The sequence below is a fragment of the Hylobates moloch genome, unplaced genomic scaffold, assembly GCF_009828535.3.
Source record: "Hylobates moloch isolate HMO894 unplaced genomic scaffold, HMol_V3 SCAFFOLD_23, whole genome shotgun sequence".
NCBI lineage: Eukaryota > Metazoa > Chordata > Mammalia > Primates > Hylobatidae > Hylobates > Hylobates moloch.
Window position 1 is genome coordinate 34,649,452 of NW_026652298.1, and position 21,531 is coordinate 34,670,982.

Sequence of the window (21,531 nt, forward strand, 5' to 3'; positions counted from 1 at the left end):
ATCTAAGTTAGAGGGCAGCCATGAAGAAACCAATCTTCATGAGAATTCTAAGCCATTGGCCAAGAGAACCTCTAGGGCAGCAGTCTCCAAACTTTTTGGTACCAGTTTTGTAGAAGACAATTTTTCCATGGACATAGTGGGGCAGGGAGGATGGTTTCAGGATGAAATGGTTGCAGCTCAGATAATCAAGCATTAGATTCTCATAAGGAGCACACAATCTAGATCCCTCACATGTGCAGTTCACAACAGGGTTCACGCTTCTCTGAGAATCTAATGCCATTGCTGATCTGACAGGAGGCAGAGCTAAAGTGTTAAGGCTTACTCACCCACCACTCACCTTTTGCTGTGCAGCTCAGTTCCCAACAGGCTACAGACCAGTACTGATCTGTGGCCTGGGGGTTGGGTACCCCTATTTTAGAAGACAGCTGGAGACTGGGGAAACAGCCTGGACTTTAACATCAGGCAGACAAGACACGGGTGAGGACCTCAACTGCACCATTCCCAACTCAAAGCATCTTCAACTCTTTCTCCCTTTATTGGTGGGATTCTGACAGCATTTAAAAGGTTGATGTAACAAAACAAGATGGCGACCAAAAGAGGGCCTAGCATGGTCTTTGGATCACTGGAGGCCTCAACCAATGACAGAACACCTCAATTTTTCTTCTCCCAGACACCCAACAATTCTAAAAGTACTTTCTTTTGTCAAAGAGAGGGATACCCACACCCAAACACACAGAGTCCACAGGGACATGAGCCAAGAGTTGGCTAGCGCACAGGGTTGGGCAAGGGTGTGGGTGTCAGGCCTTCTTAGGTTCTGTCCATGAGGGTGCACATCGGTGCAAGCTCTCTGTAGGGTAATTGATCAATGTCCACATCTTAAGTCCATGTACCTTTTAGCCATTCACACCCAGAGGCACACAGAGACAGACAGCAATCTTTGTACCTAGCTCTGTACTGTAGCCTCATGGTAAATATCAACAGCAGAAGATTAAATCCAGAGACATCCTAAATTCCACCATTAGGATACTTCTGTACACAAAAATGCACACACACACACACACATACACACACAAAAATAATGATTGAACCCCTAAATATGATACAGAATAATCTCTGAGATATAAAGGGGGTGCCGAAGTAGGTGTTTAGATTTCAATTCTGTAATTTTGAGAATGGAAATAGTGAGTACTTATAAGATATAAAGATTGAATTAGAGACAGATGATAGAGATAGAGGGAGATAAAGATAGAGATAGAGGACAAGCAGGCATATGCTTGTATTTGCATAAAACACTTCTGGAAAGAAATATAAGGTATTAGTAACTCATTTCTGGCAGAGAGACTAAGAATTTGGGTTGTGGGTGTTAGGACATGTTACTTTTCATTTTATATCCTTTTCCAATGTCTGGCTTTTTAAACCCCAAGCATGAATTGCTTTGATGATGATAATAATAATAGCTAGTTAGTCAAAAGGAATGCCCTGAACAAGTTTTCCCTATACCTTAGTGATTTTATCAGAACTGGCATGGAAAGGGTTAAGAACAGGACACCATCACAAACCAGTATCTTATCTTCCTAAAAGTATTAAGGAAATTTGGAGGCACAGTTAACACTTCAGTGGGAAGCGGCTGAGACCAAAGAAGAACCTGGCTCTTAAAATAGTTCTTTTCCCTGTCAGTAGAGCCTCCAGCTCAGGAACCTAGCTGGGGCACCCACATTCCTTCTCCCATCAGGGCCTAGAGCTAGTGGGAAAGTGGTGGGAGCCTTTTCAACAGACTGCAGAAGCATTAAAAATAGAAGTTAAGTTGCTATTGGAGATACATGGAGAATTCACCACTTGCAAATCTCTAATGATAATATGTCAAGAGTAAAATACCTTGTCAGGAACAGTATCTAATATAATACAGCATTGGCTCTGTCAGCAATGTGATCCATGACATGTTTGGAGGCCTACATGAAATAGAAATTCAGCAGAAAAAAAGGCCTGCAGGGACTCATCTCAGCCCGTGGGGAACTAAAAGGATGGCCTGGTAAGTCTTTTCTGTCTGCATTTTACTGAGCTCTGGTTGGGAGCTCTGGGTGCATCCTCCTTCCCTTTTACAGATTCTACACTTTGTGTTAAATCATGTGCATATATTAGATGTTCTTGGAGTCCACCAGATGGATGGATGGTTTCTCTTACCCAAAAGTACTTAGTTTCTCAAAGAAATAATGGCCTCAACGATGTCCTTAGAATGATATTAAGCATCATGGATACATATGTCAAAGAAGAGTTAGAGCTATTCCAGGTACAGCACTATCCTATGGGGAATGACTTAGGTATCTCTCAATAGTAACTTTTTGTGCAAATACAGGGTCGTGGATATAGGGCTGGGAGAACCATAGTTCTGACCCACTTTGAGGTTAAATTCGTTCCGCAGGAAATTCAGAACCTGGAGTGAAGACAAGGTGCACCCAATAAATGTAGGAGGAGGAAGAGACAATTTGAAGTAACCTTATCATAGACCACATTCTGCTGGTGTAGATCAGGAAAGGATAACTGAAAAGTAGCATCTCCTTTTTGGCCAAACAGAGATAAGTATACAGATGTAATTGTTTGTAACAAAAAACAAGATGGTTCCTTTATGATTCCTTCACTTACCCAATACCAGTTCAGAATATAAGTCCTAAAACTTCCTTCAGGATCAGCCCCAAAGTCCACCTGCTTCAACCCCTAATGGCTGTCTTTCCTTTAAAATCCTACCTCTAAGAGTGTGCACCATCCAAACATTGCTGGAGAAGACAAAGTAGACAGCTAACCGGTCCACCATACATTTACATTCTCCAAATTTGGGCATCCATTGCCATTCAAATACTCTAGGAATTATCTAAGGCAGATTTCTGACACGTTTGCCCAAGTTCAGGAATCCTTCCTTTGATGATGCTGCCTCCATTCATGGAAAAAATGAAGGCAATGTGGATGGAACTCCTCACATTATCTCTTGACTTGAAAATTTCTCTGCATCCTCACACATTCACCCTTCCTTCTCTTCTGTTTCAAAATTGAAGTACTTCCAAATGTCACCAGATTTATTTCTCCATTACCCAAAATGAAAAACAACCCAAATGCCCATGTATAGGTAAATGGAGAAATAAACTGTGGCATATCCACGCAATGAAATAGTACTCAGCAATGAAAAGGAAGGAGCTACAACCACATGCAACAATATGGATGAATCTAAAAATAATGATACTGAGTATAAGAAGCCAGACAAAGAGAGCACATAATGTTTGAGGTTACTGATATAAAATTCTAGAAACTGCAAATTAAGCTGTAGCAAAAGAAGCAGATCCACTGGTTTCCTGGGGATGACACAAGAAGGAGGAGAGGAGGATCATAAAAGAGCAAGAAAAGACTTTGAGATAATGGACAAATTCATTATGTGGATAGCAGTAATGGTTGTGCATGCAGGTACATTTGTAAAAAGGTATCAGAGTGTATACTTTAAATATATACAGTTTATTGTATGTCAACAAAGCTGTTAAAAAGTGGTTTCTTTTTTCTTAGACTACCTACGGTATCTGAATACTCTTGATCCTATTCCTTCTTATCTCCTATAAAACACTTCATCACTTTCTTTCCCGCACCATTATTCCCTATCTCTTTCTTCCCGTCTTTTGCACCCCACATAGGGACCTTGTTGGGATAAATTAGTTGACTCTAAATCAACTATCCTACCAACTGCTTTCTCTGACCTCTCTGCTTCTCAGATGCAATCTCTTCTTTCTCTTCATCACTCCAACTATTTATAATGGGCAATGCCCACCCACTCCAACATATCCCATTTATTCCTCAACTCTTGTCCCTTCTGCATCTCTCTCCACCACTCTAGCAAAACTACTGTCTTCTAGGTCTTTAAAGACATCCAAACTGTCACTTCAATAATGTCTTCTCAGTTTGTACCCTCCAGGCTCTACAGCCCAACATTCAACCAGTTGAACGCCCAATCTCAACATCCCATTGATGTCTTACTCAATAGTTCCTCTTCCTTCAAACTCCAGCCCATGAGCTCTCCAATATTCTGTCCTTGTCTTTCTCTTCACTCCCTACTCTTGATGAACACCAATTCAAGCTTCTTCATACAAAAGGCTCACCATGCTACCTTTAGCTCTGACCAGGTTCTGTCTACTTAGTTTCTTTAATGATTTGCTCTGAAGGCATCTTATCATGAACTCTGATGAAACGGTCTTCATTCTATGTGTTTGGATATGAAGCTCCTCAGTGACCCCAGGGCTGGGACACTCAGTACCAGCCTCAGCCACTGAATGAAGATAACACCATGCAAGCCAGGAATGGAGATTGATTCCCATGAGAGGGCTCATATGGGACGAATCCAAGAGCTTTTCACAGGTGGTGACTGGGGCCTGAACTTGCAGGACAGAGCCAGAGAGTTGAGGTGAGGACGAGGAAGCCAACTCAGGGTGGCTTCCCATTAGAAGCTGATGGATGTGTTCCAAAAACCAGGCTGTGCCCATCCTCCGCCTGGACTTTTTATCATATGGGCCAACACACTTCCTACTGAGTTTTCTCTTTCCTGTAACCAGAAGACTCTGAAAGGTATAACCCTCTATGATTCTGAAAATGTTTTCTCCTGCTGTCATCATGATAGATAAAAGCTGTGAAAACCTATATGCTAGAATTTGGCACATTATCTTAATTAACAGAAAACATATCCTATATTCTCCTAAGGCTCTCCAAGGAAAGAGAGCTTGTCTGCACATCAGATTATCTTGCTGCAGTGCCTGGGGCACTGTGGACACCCAACACGCTATTTAAATTCAATTGTGTTGATCTCTAAAGCGTTCTTTCTGCAGGGCAAAGATGTGGAGCATCTCAACTCCCCAACCAGATTAAATTTCCTTTAAGCTCGGCATCACTAACCCTTTCTTTTTATGTCTCATTTCATAACTCTTCTGGCTTAAGCTCTTTTTAATGGTTTCCCATTGCTTACAACGTGGAATTTCAACCCCTTATCGGACCCACCAGGCCTGCAGGATGTCGAATCCCTGCTAATTCCTCCCAGTTCATCTTCTGCCACATCACCTCCAAATCCTCTTCACCATGCCCAAAACATACTGGCCTCTTCTTAGGACTTTGCATGAGCCCAGATCTTTCCAACTTTAGGACCTTTGACTGTGGTATTCCCTCTGCCTGATATGCTTTGGCTTATCACCTTAAGTATCATCTCCTTAAAGAAATGCTCCCAGACTACACGTTTGCAGGTAGCACCTCTGTTCTTTTTTAATTTTCCTACGGTACCCATATTTTCCTTAAGACATCTATCACACATGCTATTTGCCACATGCTCAGTTTCTACCTCTCATACTAAGTTACAAGAGGTAAAGATCATTTCGTTTGGTTCAACCATGGCAGCTAGTATGAGTCCTGGCCAGAGTAGAAGCTTAATAAATATTTGTGAGTAAATAAATAAATACATAAAATTTCCACAGCAGTTTAATAAATAATGCTTACATAAATTGTCTCTCCTCTCAAAAACACACACGTTCCATTTAATCTCTCTTGGCACTTTAAGTATTGGATCTTTTTTCAAAATCTGAAAATAACCTATCCAGGCATTACTATTGATCTTTCTTTCAAAATCTGAAAATAACCTATCCAGGCATTACTACTATTGATTATCACAAAATAGCCAACAAACAGTAAACAGCATCCCCATCACTACCACCTGGTAGTCAACGCAAAGGCAACAAACACCTGCTGAACCAGCAAACTCATTTAACAGGCCCATGCCTAAGGCACAGCAACTAAATACAAAAAAGTCGGCAGCAGGAGGGTTCAGAAGAACCAGAATGTGGAGACAACCCAAATATCCATTAACGGACTAATGAATAAATAAACATGGTCTATCCATACAGTGGGATACTCCACATGAATGAACCTAGACAACATCGTGTTAAGAGAAAGAAGCCAGACACAAAAAGCTATCTCTAAGGCAGACTGGGGGTTGCCGGGGGCTGGGGAGAGGGAGAATGGGGAGTGTCTGCTTAAGGGGTATGGGGTTACCTTTTGGGGTGCTAGGAACATTCTCAAACTAGATAATGGTGGTGGTTTTCACTACACTGTGAATATACTGAATACTATTGAAATGTGTACAGGATTAAAATGGTTAAGTTTTATGTTATATGTATTTTACCATAATAAATTAAAAAGGGAGAAAGACAACTAAAAATTTCAGAATGTATACTATTTTTTAAAAAAATCTTCAAAACTAGGCTGGGCGCGGTGACTCACGCCTGTAATCCCAACACTTTGGGAGGCCGAGACGGGCGGATCTCGAGGTCAGGAGATTGAGATCATCCTGGATAACACAGTGAAACCCTGTCTATACTAAAAATACAAAAAATTAGCTGGGCGTGGTGGTGGGCGCCTGTAGTCCCAGCTACTCAGGAGACTGAGGCAGGAGAATGGTGTGAACCCGGGAGGCAGAGCTTGCAGTGAGCCGAGATCGCGCCACTGCACTCCAGCTTGGGCAACAGAGTGAGACTCCGTCTCAAAAAAAAAAAAAAAAAAATCTTCAAAACTAGCCTACAAATGAAATAGGTGGCAAGTAGCAAAGTTAGTCAGTGTTTTCTTTTATCATCGGAAATGTATCACGCTTCAAAGCCATAAACTTCTTCACAAATACTGGCTTTCCTGAGGTCCTGGGACAGGACAAAGAGGCAGAATTGCCTTACACTTAAAAAATGTTCCAGACGAGAGGATTGGGGTGTCCAAGCTTCTAAAGAATTCTGCAGAAAAAGGATCCCAAATGCATGTTCCATATAGGTTTTGTGGTATGCCTGATTACTTTAGGTGGCACAGAAATGAACATTATTTAATTTTACTATAACTATTTTTGTTTAGAGTTATATTTGATCAATGGTCCAAACACCAGTTTTCATTTACAGTGATGATAAAATGTTTCTGTTGTTCACATGCCTGTTTCTAATCCATTTGATCATTTGTATGCAATAAAATTTACCCTTTATGGTGTATAAAGTCATGTAACCATCACCATTAAGATAAAGGACAGTTCCCTTATTCATCAAAATTCTCTTACCCTGCCCCTTTCCAGCCCCTGCCCTTTGGTCCAGCAATAAAAATGAAGACACCAGGGACAAACACCACAAACCTGGATGAATCTCAAGCGCATTAGGCTAAGGTAAAGAAGCCACGTTCAGAGCTTTGAGGTATGAATGAGGAATAGCTAAAGTAGTAAAGGAGCACAAGATTTGTATTTAGGCTGATGGAAATGTTCTGAAATTAGATGCCGGCAATCATCACACAACTCTGTAAATATGCTAAAAATCAGTGAATTGTACAGCTAAAAATATACTAATTTTATGGTATGTGAATTATAATTCCACAAAGACTTTATTTTTGTTTATTTAGAGACAGAGTTTCACTCTGTGACCTAGGCTGGAGTTCAGTGGAGCAATCTTAGCTCACTGCAGCCTCAAACTCCTGGGCTCAAGCCATCCTCCCACCTCAGCCTCCCAAGTAGCTGGGACTACAGCCATGCACCATTACGCTCAGCTAAATTTTAAATTTCTTGTAGAGATGAGGTCTCACTTTGTTGCCCAGGCTATTCTCGAACTCTTGTCTTCAAACGATTCTCCCACCTCGGCCTCCCAAAGTGCTGGGATTATAGGCATGAGCCACCATACCCAGCCTCCATAAAGACTTAAAAAAAAAATTACCTTACATCAAAAAATTTTTTGAAAAAAAATGAGATTTCATTGGGATGACATTCTAGAAAGGCAAAACTATAGGAATAGAAAATTGATAAATGTGCCCCTTTACAAATAAATGAAATTAATGAAAAAACGCTTTGATTTAAATGAACGCTAAGAATGAACGCATGGAAATGAGGTAAACTTCAGGAAGCTGCTATGATGAGGGTGGGCTTAGGGACTAGAGTCCCTGGGTAGATGGGGGTGCAACCCTGCTGCCATTACCAGCGCTGGGGCGCCTCCCCATCACCTCCCACCCGTAGCAAACACGTCCACTTACTGTGGCGGTGCCGGAGACGGTCTGGGCGCTTGTGTCCGCCGGGCTCTGCTCGGAGTGCGTCTGGGCGGGAGGGTAGAGGTTTAACGTGTGCTCGGGAACCGTGGTCTGGCCTGTGTACTCTGGCGCGGGATGGGGATGAGGGGCCGTGTATTCCGCGGGGATACCGTTCTGCGGGGGAGCAAACTGGGCCGAAGCGTAAGGCTGAGCCATTGTGTCAGGGGCAGCGGCTGCTTCCTGATTACCCTGAAAAATCAAAAAGGTGGAGAGAGGGAGAGAACATCATAAGGAGCCACCACACAGAAACCTTCCTCCCAGATCCCAGGACGATCGTGCACTGCGTACTTTCTAGGGGTCACCGTGGAGCCACCAGCCTGAGATGGACCAATCTCAGGTCATCTTCACTAGACCCTATAAGGAAACAGTAACCATCACTTCTCCCCATTTTACAGATGCAGAAACTGAGGCTTGGAAAGAGAAAGACAAAGTTGCTTTTTCCAAGCCACCCAGCCTAGCATTCAAAGACATGAGGGTCTGTGCCTTAATAGATTGAGTTTTTTTTTTTTTTTTTCTGGCAGATCCTTTTTATTTCATTCCCATTTTGGAAGCTGTGAGCATTTAGTTGTCCGCAGTGACAGCAGAACCTTGATTTGATACTTAAAGTGCCAAGAGAGATTAAATTGAACGTGTGTGTTCTTGAGAGGAGAGACAATTTATGTAGGCATTTGAATTTAATCAAAGTTTTATGTGACTTGGCTTACATAATGGGAAGAGGGAGTATCCTTCCAATGGTCCCAGTGTCTGTGTGGTTGTGTGTTATGTTGTGTGTGTGTGTGTGTGTGTGAGATGTCCCCAGTGCCAAAATTAAGCAGCTGATAAAAATTCAGGGCCTAATTTGGACAAAGATTGTCCTCTCTGACATCCCCGTCGTAAGCATTTCAGGAAAATATTGGATTTAACTCTTAGTCTCATTAGTCAATGCCTCTCCCTCCCTGCCTTATTTTTTTATGAGCACAGAGTATTATATAACAATTCATTCTTCAGATCTAGGCAAAACATGCAGTGTGACAATTACAGCCAACTCAGAAGAATTTTAAAAACACACACAACAAAAGCCTGAATTCAAACGATTCCATTTCAGGAAACATCTCTCTCTCTCTACCTCCTCCTCCACAGTGCTACCACAACGCGCGCGCGCGCACACACACACACACACACACACACACACTGCCTAAGAAATTGTAACCCAAAGGTCTAAATTTTCCATGGTGTCAGGAGATGGGCTCATACAGTCAGAAAGACAGAGAGAGGAAGAAAACTTAGCAATTAAGCACACCAAATAGCTGCCTCTCCCGTTGTCTGTGGTCAATTAGATGTGACTTTAGCCCTCATATAATGATACTAGGGCAAAAATATCAGAATTTCTCCTTATCTCTTCAGTACTCGCCACCAACATCTGAAATCCTCTTTCTCTAAAGCAATTTGAGTGCAGCAAAAACATGATGACATAAAGAAGAGAGGGGAAAAAAAGTTTGTTCTCAGAGCAGCACACAGAGCTGGTGCATTTGTTTAGAAGGGACCTTAATTAGAATGTTAAAGATGACACTTGGAAGAGAACTAAGCTTAGGATAAGTTTAAACATTTTACAAGTAAAAACATTCCCATCAGGCTCTTCCCTCCTCCAGACAAATTTCTCCAAATGTCTGTGCCACTGGAAACAAAAGGGCACAAGCATTTCTTTCTCTTTCTAACATTTTCCCATAGCACTGGGGCCATGGAGGGTGTGCCTATGCTGAGGCTGAGTTGCTATCCATGTGCAGTTAACCCTGTCCATCCTTGGGAAGCCACAGAAGACATGCAGTGATATTGCTGGTCTGTCTCCACTCCTGTTTCTCCAACAAGACCCCAGTTTCCTTCTGGGGGATAGTCCTACCCTCAGCCTGTATGGTGCAGATAGAGTTGAACCCAGCTCCTAGTCACTGCGAGATGAGCCACAGGACACCAGCCTGGCCAATCAGATGGTCCCACTGAGATAGTCCCATGGATTTGGGTTCACGCACATCTATCTAGTGAGTCCATTAGTGCCTTAAGCCCTAGTCACACCAGTGAGTCCCAGTCACCCTGGGATTTTGCTGTAGTTTTGGGGAAGAAGTTCTCTTTCCACTGTGATTGGCAGCTGTAAAAACATCATAAGCCTGGAGCTGCCAAGAACTGACACTTAGGCTGGGCATGTTGCCTCATGTCGGTAATTCCAGCACTTTGGGAGGCCAAGGTGGGTGGATCACTTGAGGTCAGGAGTTCGAGACCAGACTGGGCAACATGGTGAAACCCTGCCTCTACTAAAAATACAAAAATTAGCCAGGCATGGTGGCACATGCCTATAATCTTAGCTACTTCGGAGACTGAGGCAGGAGAACCACTTGAATGTGGGAGGTGGAAGTTGCAGTGGGCTGAGAGCGCACCACTGAACTCCAGCCTGGGCCACAGAGCAAGATTCTGTCTCAACAACAACAACAAAAGAGAACTGCCACTTGAAGGGGACCTGCCTACATGTGAGGCCAACCTAGAGGAAAATGAAGAGAAGAAACTGAGGAACAGAGAGGTTTCTACTGGGTCCCAGTGACATCATTTGAAGTGTTGAATCCAGCTTTACCCACAGTTAGCACCATCCCTGTTTGTTTTAGTTACACAAGTCAGTAAATGTCCTATATTTTAACAGCTTTACTAAGATATCATTAACATAAAAATTATACATATAAGGTGTGTAACTTGATGTTTTGACATATGTATACATTGTGAAGTGACCACGTTCCAGGTAATTAGCATATCCATCACTTCTACATGATTTCCATTTGTGTGTGTGTGTGTGTGTGTGTCTGTGTGTGTGGTGAGATTTAATTTAACATCTATCCTCTTAGCACATTTCCAGTATATAATACAGTATTTTTAACTCTTGTTCCCATGCTGTACTTAAATCTCCAGAATGTATCTGTCTTGCAAAACTGACACTTTGTACCCTTTGTCTCATTTTTTTAAGCTACTTTTTCTGTTACTTACAACCAAAAGGGTCTTGACTAATTAAAAAAAAAAAAAACCTCTGCTGTTTTATAACTAAACTAGAATCTTTTCTTTTTCTGGGCTGTTCAAGGAACATATCCTTCTGTACAGAAATTTCATAGCGATGCCACTTCTCTATGGGTGATGAAAAGCCCCAGAAATGTTGGGATCTTGGGAACCATCTGATGAGAAATTCATCGTGCCAGAGGCAGCTTCTGCTCAAAGGTCTGTTTCTGCCTCCCCAACCTTCTACCTGGTCCATCTCTGAACTGAAAGGTAGACTTGTGTAAACTCTTACAGGGAAGCACAGAATAATCACATAAGCAGTGGTACAGACAATGATCATATGAAGACAAAGTCTTCCCTCCTCCACCTCCAGCAGAAGATACTTTCACCAGGAACATATATAACCCTGGGGCTTTTCATCAGTGCAGAACAAGCTTAGGAAAAGTGGCCCATTCCTACTAGTTCTTGCAAAAGAGCTAAGGCTCCTTGTAGACTTCGAGCTATCTCTGTATTGAACAGAGAAGGGTCATGCCCTCCAGAAGCTTACGGTCAGTTAAGGGAGAAGAGCTCCATCCTTTCAACCCCATCAAGTCTTCACATTCACTGCCCCTCAGCTTGGAAAGCCTCACCTACCCCCTTGCGCAGCTACTCCTTACTCTTCCTTCAGTCCGCATCAAGAGTCCTTCCTCCAGCAGGCTTTCCTTGATGCTGAAACCCAGTCAGTTGCCCATCCCCTGTGCTCCACTGCAGCTGGTGGCCACAGCTCACACAGCACCAAGCACTGGCACAGCCTGATTATTTGTCTGTGAGCTCCCTGAAAACAGGACATTGTGCCACATTCCCTGTCCCATTTCCGCGATCCAACAGCATACTAGCTGCAAAGTGGACATTTATAAATGTTTGCCAAGTGAGTATGTACTTGAAAAATGACCTCTGGGTTGTGTAAAGCCTAGTCTGGCAGCAGGAGATAGGGTATGGGGATGAAGAGAGGACCTAGCAAATGACTCATGAGGCAAACCTGGCCCAAATTTTGTTTTTGTAAATAAAGTTTTATTGGAACACAGCCATGCTCATTTATTTACTGTCTGTAGCTGCTTTTGTACTACAAAGGCAGAGTTGGACAGTTGTGGCAGAGACTGCCCAGCCCACCAAGACTGAAAGATCTATCATCTGGTCCTTTGTGGAAAATGTTTTCTAATAGCTGTGGCAGAATGTCATTAGATATGGGATCACCAGTTAAGAAGCCATTATTGCATAAATAGTTGGGGGAAGGAAATAAAGCAGGCAGTGAAGTAGAAAGAGAGAGAAAGGGGCTGTATTCTCTCCAAACCAAAGAGGGGTGATAGCTAGACTTGGAGACTGGCAATAATGAAAATGGTGCAAAAACAGTGAGTCACAATCTTTTGGGGAATTTCCTTTCCATCAGCAGATCTTTGACCTGTAAACTCACATGCACACAGGCTTTAAATCTGCATAAGTGGGCTTATGAGCAGAAGGTTCATGATGGCCTCAGACTTCCATGAAAAGCAGCCCCTTCTCCTCATGTGTCCTCAGAAGAAAAATAGGTGGCAGGCACTGTGCTGGGCATCTCATACCGGTAGTTCTTACAGAGCTGTCACTGCTCCCCACAGGACATTAGGCAATGACTGGAGACAGTTTTGATTGTCACAAATGAGGGAGGATGTGCTACTGCCATCTAGTGGGTGGAGGCCAGGGATGCTGCTAAACATCTTACCGTTTACAGGACTGCCCTGAACCACAAAAGACTGTCCCGCCCCCAATATTAATAGTGCCAAGGTCGAGAATCCCTACTTTGCATGCAATGCATCTCTAATCTCAATTTACCTTGTCATCAAAGATGCTCCAGACCAAAGCTGGGAAATAATTATTCGAGGTCACAGTCACAGGTAGTTGTTAGGGAAGCCAAGAGTTCAACCAAGGCATTTCTCATCTAGCAAGAGAATCACCTGGTGAGGAGTTCACTTCATTCATTCATTCACTCATTATTTTTATTTTTATTTTTTTGAGACAGAGTTTTGCTCCCGTTACCCAGGCTGGAGTGCAATGGTAGGATGTCGGCTTACTGCAACCTCCGCCTCCCAGGTTCAAGTGATTCTCCTGCCTCAGCCTCCCAAGTAGCTGGGATTACAGGCACCCACCAAGATGACAGGCTAATTTTTTTGTATTTTTAGTAGAGACGGGGTTTTACTATGTTGGCCAGGCTGGTCCCCAACTCCTGGTCTCAAGTGATCCACCCACCTTGTCCTCCCAAAGTGCTGGGATTACAGGCGTGAGCCACCGCGCCTGTCCACTTCCTGTTTTTAAATAAGCAATTCTCTGTCTATCACATACACCATGGACCTGTGTTTAGCTGTTAGTGTGTTAATCCCTGTGAGAAAGCCAGGGACTACGGTATTTGATTCAAATATGCCAGCAATTCCAACGGCCAGGTTAGGTGGGTGACCATTCGAAAGGAGTGGGGCAGCAGCCTGGGAAACTTCTGCAATACCTCAAGGCTGAGGCCTGACTTTGAAATGCTTTGAGGCTATCCGAGGAAACGCAAGGGCCAGCTGGGGGCACCACTGGTGCCAATGCAAACCACCCACCTCTACCATGAGTTGTGCAATTCTGGCAAACACAGAGAGCCATGCTCTAGGGACTGAGTCCATGGTAGCCAAGGAGCGTGCAGTTAGCATCCAGGAACATGGGGCTCCAGATTTCATCCTGTGCCTGGAGTTCTCAAACAGATGTTGGCGGGACCCTGCACAGTTACTTATTAACACTGACAGCTGTTCCAGAGAGACCCTAATTAATATTCCCAACATTTGCACTTTAGGCTAATTACAGCTAATATTTAATTAAGACCATTGTACTTCCTATGGAATTATTTTTCACCTTCAAATGGCTCCAGAGATGTCTGTTTCCTCCCTAGTGACATTCCTGGATTCTTAGCTTGGCTGAAATGTATTTTCTGGAAAAATACATTGACATTAAGGGCACCTTTTCCACTCCAGGTCACAGCAAATCCTAGGCACGCGAATAGGCTCCTGGGTTGGAAGCTATAGCCAACTTCATGGAGGGGACAGTGACAGGCAAAATTATTTGGAGCATTCTGGCTAGACATTCCCTCATTTGCAGAAGCTGCCTTTTTTCTTCTACTCCAATACCAAACCCCCACCTTTCCCTAAATAAGTGGAATGATCAGACAGCTTCTGGTATCTGCAGAGTCAGGATGCTTGTGGGTGTTCCTAGTTGATGGGCAGGATGATCTGCCTCACAAGTGTTCCCCACATCATCAAGCAAATGCTTCAGGAGCTTTTGCAAACTTAACGTTTAATTTCGGGGCCTGGACTTTCTTGAGTTGTTGCTCAGTACACAAAAGGAGGATGAAAGGAGGCCAAGATCTCATGCTTTAAGACTCACTATTGCTGCTGCACAACTGACTAGAAGCTTGAAATAAACATTTATTAGGATAAACGGAGAAGAAACTTCCTTGTCCTCAGTCACCAAACCTCTCAGTCAACGAGAGCAACTCAACGACAGCAGGATGATGGAAAGCTGTCATTACTTAAAACACCCCAACGTGGAGCTTTCACTCCAGTTACCAAGAGCAAAAGGATTATTAAAATGCAACCAAGTCTGATCCCTAAAAGCAAAAAAAAAAAAAAGTCATTTCCATTTAAATATTTTACTGAAGCATGAAATAGCCCGGCTATCATTGCTATTTTAAGACAAACACTGTAATCTATTAGCGTAGTGTGTCGACTCTTGTATGCACACAATCAGAGGGCCACTCTTCTGATGCTCAGAGAATTTCTTTGGTCACTAAAATATCCTGAACCCTGAATTTTCTCTCTGAAGTGGACTCAGGTGACAGAGTCAGAGAGAAAATAAGATGAGAGAGTTTTTTGTTTTTGTTGTTGTTGTTGTTTTTTCCCCAAGACATTGCCTTTCTCCCATTTGTTGCCCTGAGTGGTTTAACAAAGTAGTTTTGAGAAACTAATAAGAGAACCAAGAGTGGTAGCCAGTCAGGCTTTGCAAAACCTTTCGGCTCAAAATCGAATGCAAACCATATTTCAACTGAAAAACAGTCTTTAAGTGGCCGAACATGAAATGGGTCTATTCTTTTCCATGTAACTACCTGACTTTCACTGAGAAGGCAAAGTACCTGCTCTCATAGCCGTCCAGGTGGACTTTAAAATAGGCAAGTATTTTCGTGTGTGGGTATGTGTGTGTGCACACTCACACGCCTGTATTTCCCCCACCTTTATAGTCAAACTTCTTGAGCACACCCTCCCTTTCTGCATCTGGAATTTATTTGTCCCCAGTTTATTTCCTGCTGTGGAGAACCTCCTCTGGCCTAAAGTCAACACTTACAATGAAGAAATGCACAGGAATTGTCAAAATCTAATAAGCCAGCTGATCGCATATGCCCACACAGCCCAGGAAGGCAGCGGCTGCTGCAATGGGATCCCCCACCAGCAGGGACTCACTGGAGGAAAACTATCCGTTCTTGATGGTTGCTTGCAGTTTTCAGTCTTGCTGACAGTTTGTTTTACTTTAGTTTAGGAGCATGGCCTACGCCACTTCTCTGGCAAGAAATCGCGCATATTCAGAGAAACCCTCTTGTGCAGAACTGAACAGAGCTAAACTGCATCATGCCCTAGGGGCATTGAAACAAAGAAGAAAAATGCAAAAGGACACCATTAACCTGCTGGTTCTAACATCAGCTCAGTTCCACACATCAAGCAGAAAGCGTGCACACACACACACACATACACACACACACACACACACTCTCTCTCTCTCTCTCTTCACCAAAACTCCTCTCCTTTCCCCGGGCATGATTCGAGGAGCAAGCTACGTATCACCGACAGCACGGACTTAACGCAAGAAAAGCTTTCAGCTTCATTCAAATCACAATTTTGAGTGAAAGATTAAATAGAAAAAAAAAATACCTGCTGCACCATCCTGCTTCCTTTCTCCTCCATAAACTTAGCAGCTGTTATTGTCCCACACCACAAAGCATCTGCCCCAAGCACGCCTCAGTTACGAGTGAGGGTGTGCGCACTGTGCAATGTGTGGATGATCGGGGTGTTGAGGAAGGTGGGGGGCTGAGGCTGCCTGGCTGACCTCCCCCTCAACATCTGATTGCTCCCAAAACCAACCCAGATGGGACTTTTTCTGCCAGCAAGGCCTGGCCCATCAATCACAGCTTGCTCCTCCTCTGGCTCCTACACTCAGTTTCACAGCGCACCACTGAGCAGATGATTATATAGAGGAGGAAGGGAAAAAAAAAACACACACAACCCAGTGCTCGTCCACATTAATAGCTGTTTAAAAAACATTAGAAATGCGATTCTATGCATCACCTGGAGCTGGAATTTTTCATTACTAAACTAAATATATGGTATGCAAAGTTATAAAATCCAGCAGGGAGCTTGCTACTATCTTCTTTTATTTTTTCTTAAGAGGGGAGGGCAAACATTCAGGGATAAAAGGGAAGAGATAGAGGAAGGATGACAAAAGTTTAAAGAGATAGAGAGATAGCAATAGGTAAATTTTTAAAAATACTGAGTACATCAGAGAGCATGAATTTGTAATAAAGCTGTGTGGTGAACTGCAAATCGATCTTAAAAATATCATAACTGATGATGACTCGGAAGATTTTGAAATCCAGCTCTTTTGCAGACTGGCTGTGTAATCTTAGACAAGTTATTGTGATACTCCAGGCACTAGTTTTTGCTTCTGTTTAATGGGACCAATAATGAGTAGCTTCACCATATTATTGTAAGGATCTAATTAAAAATCAAATCACCAAAAACTACACACAGACACACACACACACACGCACACACACACACACACACGCACACACACACAGGGCTTGGCTCATAGTATGCATTATGTAAATGAATTGATTCATTCACATTTAATGAATGGTAAGCAAAATCCAAAACCATCTTTGTCCCTACAGACCTTACAGTCAAGGGCAGGAGCAGACTTCAAGAAACAAAAAATAAATACTAAGATGACCACAATATTCCAGTAGTGATAAATGCTATGAAGAAAAAGTACAGGGGTCTTGCTTTCTCCTTTTCTTGGACGTTTGTCTTTTCATGGCTTATCGTTTTCTTCTCTCTCCCAGTGAGCAAAAACAAGAACTCATACAAAAAATTCCCCAGTGAAATCCCCCATCAATGCCAAATGCAGCCTCTTTATTTAAAGCTGCACGTACTTTGTTCTTCCTTTATTATGAAAACTACAACAACCAGAGTGAAATGTCAAAACAATTTCAGTTATTATTTGCTCATGTCTTTCTTGCTTGTCAAGGGAGAGGTTTTGAGAGTCCCATCCACCCTTCCTACAGATAGCTGCTTATCACCAAGGCTCCTTGCTATGGAAAGAGAGATCTTCCCCAACTGGAGGGAATGGATGGGGTTTCTGAAGTGATTAAAATTGTAATTAAATTGTATAACAGAGGAGGAGGTGAGGGTGGAAGGGACCGCCTGGAAGACTTCAACCTTTCTGCTTGTCTGTTTTGCAGGTTCTAGTTCAGGTGGCCTCTGGGCGAGGTTTTTTTAATTCCCAGCTCTTCAAGGTTGGAAAGAAAATCTGGATGCATAGTATTTGTGCCCGTCCTTACATTTCCATTTCCAATCATACTTTGGGGATCTCTGCAATGCATCACAGAGTGAGAGTTAAAACAAGCAGCCCTTTCAGGTTCTTTAAAGGGATGTGTCAGCTCCCCTCGCTAACCACACAACCACAGAGGACAAGAGGCCCTGTCTCACAAGACTCCAGCTCAGTATGAGACGACAGCAGCCATTCGCACAAACCATAAGCTCTTGTCCTCAACTAAGAAGCCAAATTCTGTCCTTCAACCTGGGAAAGAGAGACAAGACCAAGACGGACAATTCCCTGGTGAGAGCATTAATGTCCTAGGGAATAACGGAAAAAATACTCAAAAACAAACAACAACAAAACAACTGGCTGGGGGGCGGTGGCTCACACCTGTAATCCCAGCACTTAGGAAGGCCAAGGCGGGCGGATCAATTGAGGTCAGGACTTTGAGACCAACCTGCTAAAACCCCATCTCTACTAAAAATACAAAAATTATCCAGACATTGTGGCAGTTGCCTGTAATCCCAGCTACTTTGGAGGCTGAAGCACCAGAATCGCTTGAACCCGGGAGGTGGAGTTTGCGGTGATCCAAGATTGCATCACTGCACTCCAGCCTGGGTGACAGGGTGAGACTCCATCTCAAAAAGAAAAGAAAAAAAAACTTAAATAGAGAAAGAGTTAAAGAGTTTCGGGTGGAAACAATCAGATAGATGCAACAAAACGTGGGTCCTTAGTCAGTGGAGCATGAGTTCCTTATGTATTCTTTTAAAAATATCAGATTCCAGCCGGGCGTGGTGGCTCATGCCTTTAATTCCAGCACTTTGGAAGGCCAAAGCGGGTGGATCACGAGGTCAGGAGATCGAGACCGTCCTGGCTAACATGGTGAAACCCCGTCTCTACTAAAAATACAAAAAATTAGCCAGGTGTGGTGGCGGGCGCCTGTAGTCCCAGCTACTCGGGAGGCTGAGGCAGAAGAATGGCGTGAACCCAGGAGGCAGAGCTTGCAGTGAGCCAAGATCACGCCTCTGCACTCCAGCCTGGGTGACAGAGCGAGACTTCGTCTCAAAAAAATAAAATCACGTCCCAAGGCTTCACACCAGACCTACTGCCTCAGAATCCCTGAGGGTGGGATTCAGGGATGGGCACTGTCAAAAGTTGCCCCAGATGGTTCTGATACACAATCCTGGAGAAAAATGTTCTCTGTTTTTTATTCTGTCAGCCTGATCTCTTAGGCTGTAAGACCCATGTAGGGGATCATCATACCAACATTCTTTAAATGAAATAATAGACATACATGAGAGAAGAATAAAATAGTTAAGAGTTTGTATTGTTTCATGAAAACTTTATGTGGAGGAATGGGTTCAGAGTGTAAAATCTTTTATGAATTGTGGTAAAAATAAATAAATGGAAAAACACTATGATAGGCCAGGTAATTTCTAGTGTTACTATCTAACCTTTTAATGCTGTGACTATGAAATCAAAGTCAAATATTGAGGCATCAAGAGCATAATGGTGAACCTATTGGCAAGTCATTCAACCTTTATGTGACCCAGTTTCCTTATTCATAAAATATAAATAGTAATATATATTATTCTTCACAGTGAGACTCTTACGATGCTTTAGAGGGAAAAATCTACTGGAATGTATTTCATAATCTAGAAAGTCCTGTATGCACATATGTCCCATTGTGGGGATAAAATTGGCCCTCCTTCCAGTCCAGTGAAGTTCTTCCTCTGGAAAACCCAGGAAGAAGTGATGTGTGTTGGACTCTAACCTACTTTAGTGAATACTAAACTCATTATGGTACCTTTGGCAGATCACGTACCTCATTATGGTACCTTTGGCAGATAAGAAAACTGAGGTGCTAAACAACTGGAAAACACTTTCCAACAGGCGGATCTAGTACATTAGTGAGGGAAAGAACCAGAATTTTAACATAATCTTATTATGAGTCTTCATTGAAGAATTCTTGTTACTGAATCCATAATAAGATAAAGATGAAGATGGTGGTGATGATGATGATGATGGTGATGGTAATAATGGTGATGATGATGATGATGGTGATGGTAATAATGGTGATGGTGACGATGATGTGTGGTAACAAGGAAAAGAAATCTTTTCTTGCACACCAATTATGAACTGATTATCGTTCTAAGCACCAAGCATACAAAATTCAACAAAGTAGCTTTGCCTACATTACCTCATTTAACACGAATCCAATGTGCCAGGTATTTTTATCTTCTTTTTCAAGCTAGGTGGGATTACTTGTTCATGCTCACACAACTTGTTAGTGCTAGGTACCCAAATCTGTCAGAATCCTACATTGTATGTTCTTAAATACTTGGAGATGAATTCAGATCTGACCTCATTTAGATAAACATATAAACTTTTGTTCTGGTAACTAGGCCAGCTTACAGAATTATTACTATTTTTTTCTGAGACAGAGTCTGGCTCTCTCACCCAGGCTGGAGTGCAGTGGGGCGATCTCTGCTCACTGCAAGCTCCGCCTCCTGGGTTCAAGCTGTTCTCCTGCCTCAGCCTCCCGAGTAGATGGGACTACAGGCACCCACCACCACGCCCGGCTAATTTTTTGTATTTTTAGTAGAGACAGGGTTTCACCATGTTAGATAGGATGGTCTCGATCTCCTGACCTGGTGATTCACCCACCTCAGCCTCCCAAAGTGCTGGGATTACAGGTGTGAGCCACCGCACCTGGCCAGAAAATTATCTCTTGAACAAAGAACTCTAAAGTTGTGCTGAAGCCATAATTCATAAAATCCAACAAACAACAAAGATGACAGAATCCATGTTACAGATTCCTGCAAAGCAACTTGTCTCATTTCACTTCCGCGGCTCAGTAGGGAAGCACAGAGAGAGGATGGAAGCCATCTTGCCATGGCTGACAAACACCAGCCCCAGAAACAGAAGCCAACAGAGTGGGCGGTCGACTTGCAGTGAGGAGGTGTCATGTTTGCAAAATGTTCCATCCTGATTTTCTATTTGGAGTTACAGAAGGCAATGGAGAGGTTGTTTTTCTCAACTCTTTAAAAGTCGCTGACAATAAAATATTTATGGTACTCTGTACAAGTCAGAGACCTGGATATGGCCACTTCTGAGGTGATAATTCCAAAGAGAAATATGTGCTTAGCCCTTAAAAAATTAGTGACATCCAGAACAAGTGAAGTTCCCAACCAACAGCATCAGGCACTTAGGAAGATGGAGTTTCTCACTTTTCCATGGTCTCAGAGGACCCTGTCTTACCATTTAAAACCCCTGTCAAAGTATGACATTATATACACATTTTGGTGTCCATCTCCAACTGGACTGTGAACTCTATGAGTACAGGAACCTCATCTGGTTTCCTTTTTTTTTTTTTTTTTTGCCTATCACTGTTGCCTCAAGCATCTCAAACAGTGTCTGAGGTGCACACGCATGCAGGGAAACACACACACATATACAAAAGCATTCAAAATGTTTTGTTGAATAAAAAATGAATCCCACGCTAGTCCCTTCATTTTTACTAGTAGTGAGACACGTTCTGACTCACTCAGCACCTCAGGGCACTGAGAGCAAAGTCAAAACCATCCATCGTTGCCCTGCATTACTGAAAAAAGTTTCCCCATTGGAATATCCTAACATTGCATTGAAGCATTTCTTGCTGGAAAGGCATGCCGCATAGGGCTTCACCTGTCTGTTTGTGAAATTGCTGCAAATGCCTTATTATTGCCTGTTATTAATACAAACTAACAGCCAGAGCAGCTGGTATTCTTCGAGCACCTTCTCAGTATCAGACAA

The 21,531-nt window shown here is 42.9% G+C and overlaps 1 protein-coding gene across 1 annotated transcript in view; it reads right to left on the minus strand.

Moving 5' to 3' along the window:
• The window catches only part of RBFOX1 (RNA binding fox-1 homolog 1), a 2,506,415-nt gene that overhangs the window by 184,403 nt on the left and 2,300,481 nt on the right, over window positions 1-21,531 (minus strand). The window contains exon 9 of the mRNA XM_032144704.2: window positions 8,053-8,295. Within this exon, the coding sequence (XP_032000595.2) occupies window positions 8,053-8,295 (243 nt within the window). The remainder of the gene's footprint in view (window positions 1-8,052; window positions 8,296-21,531) is intronic.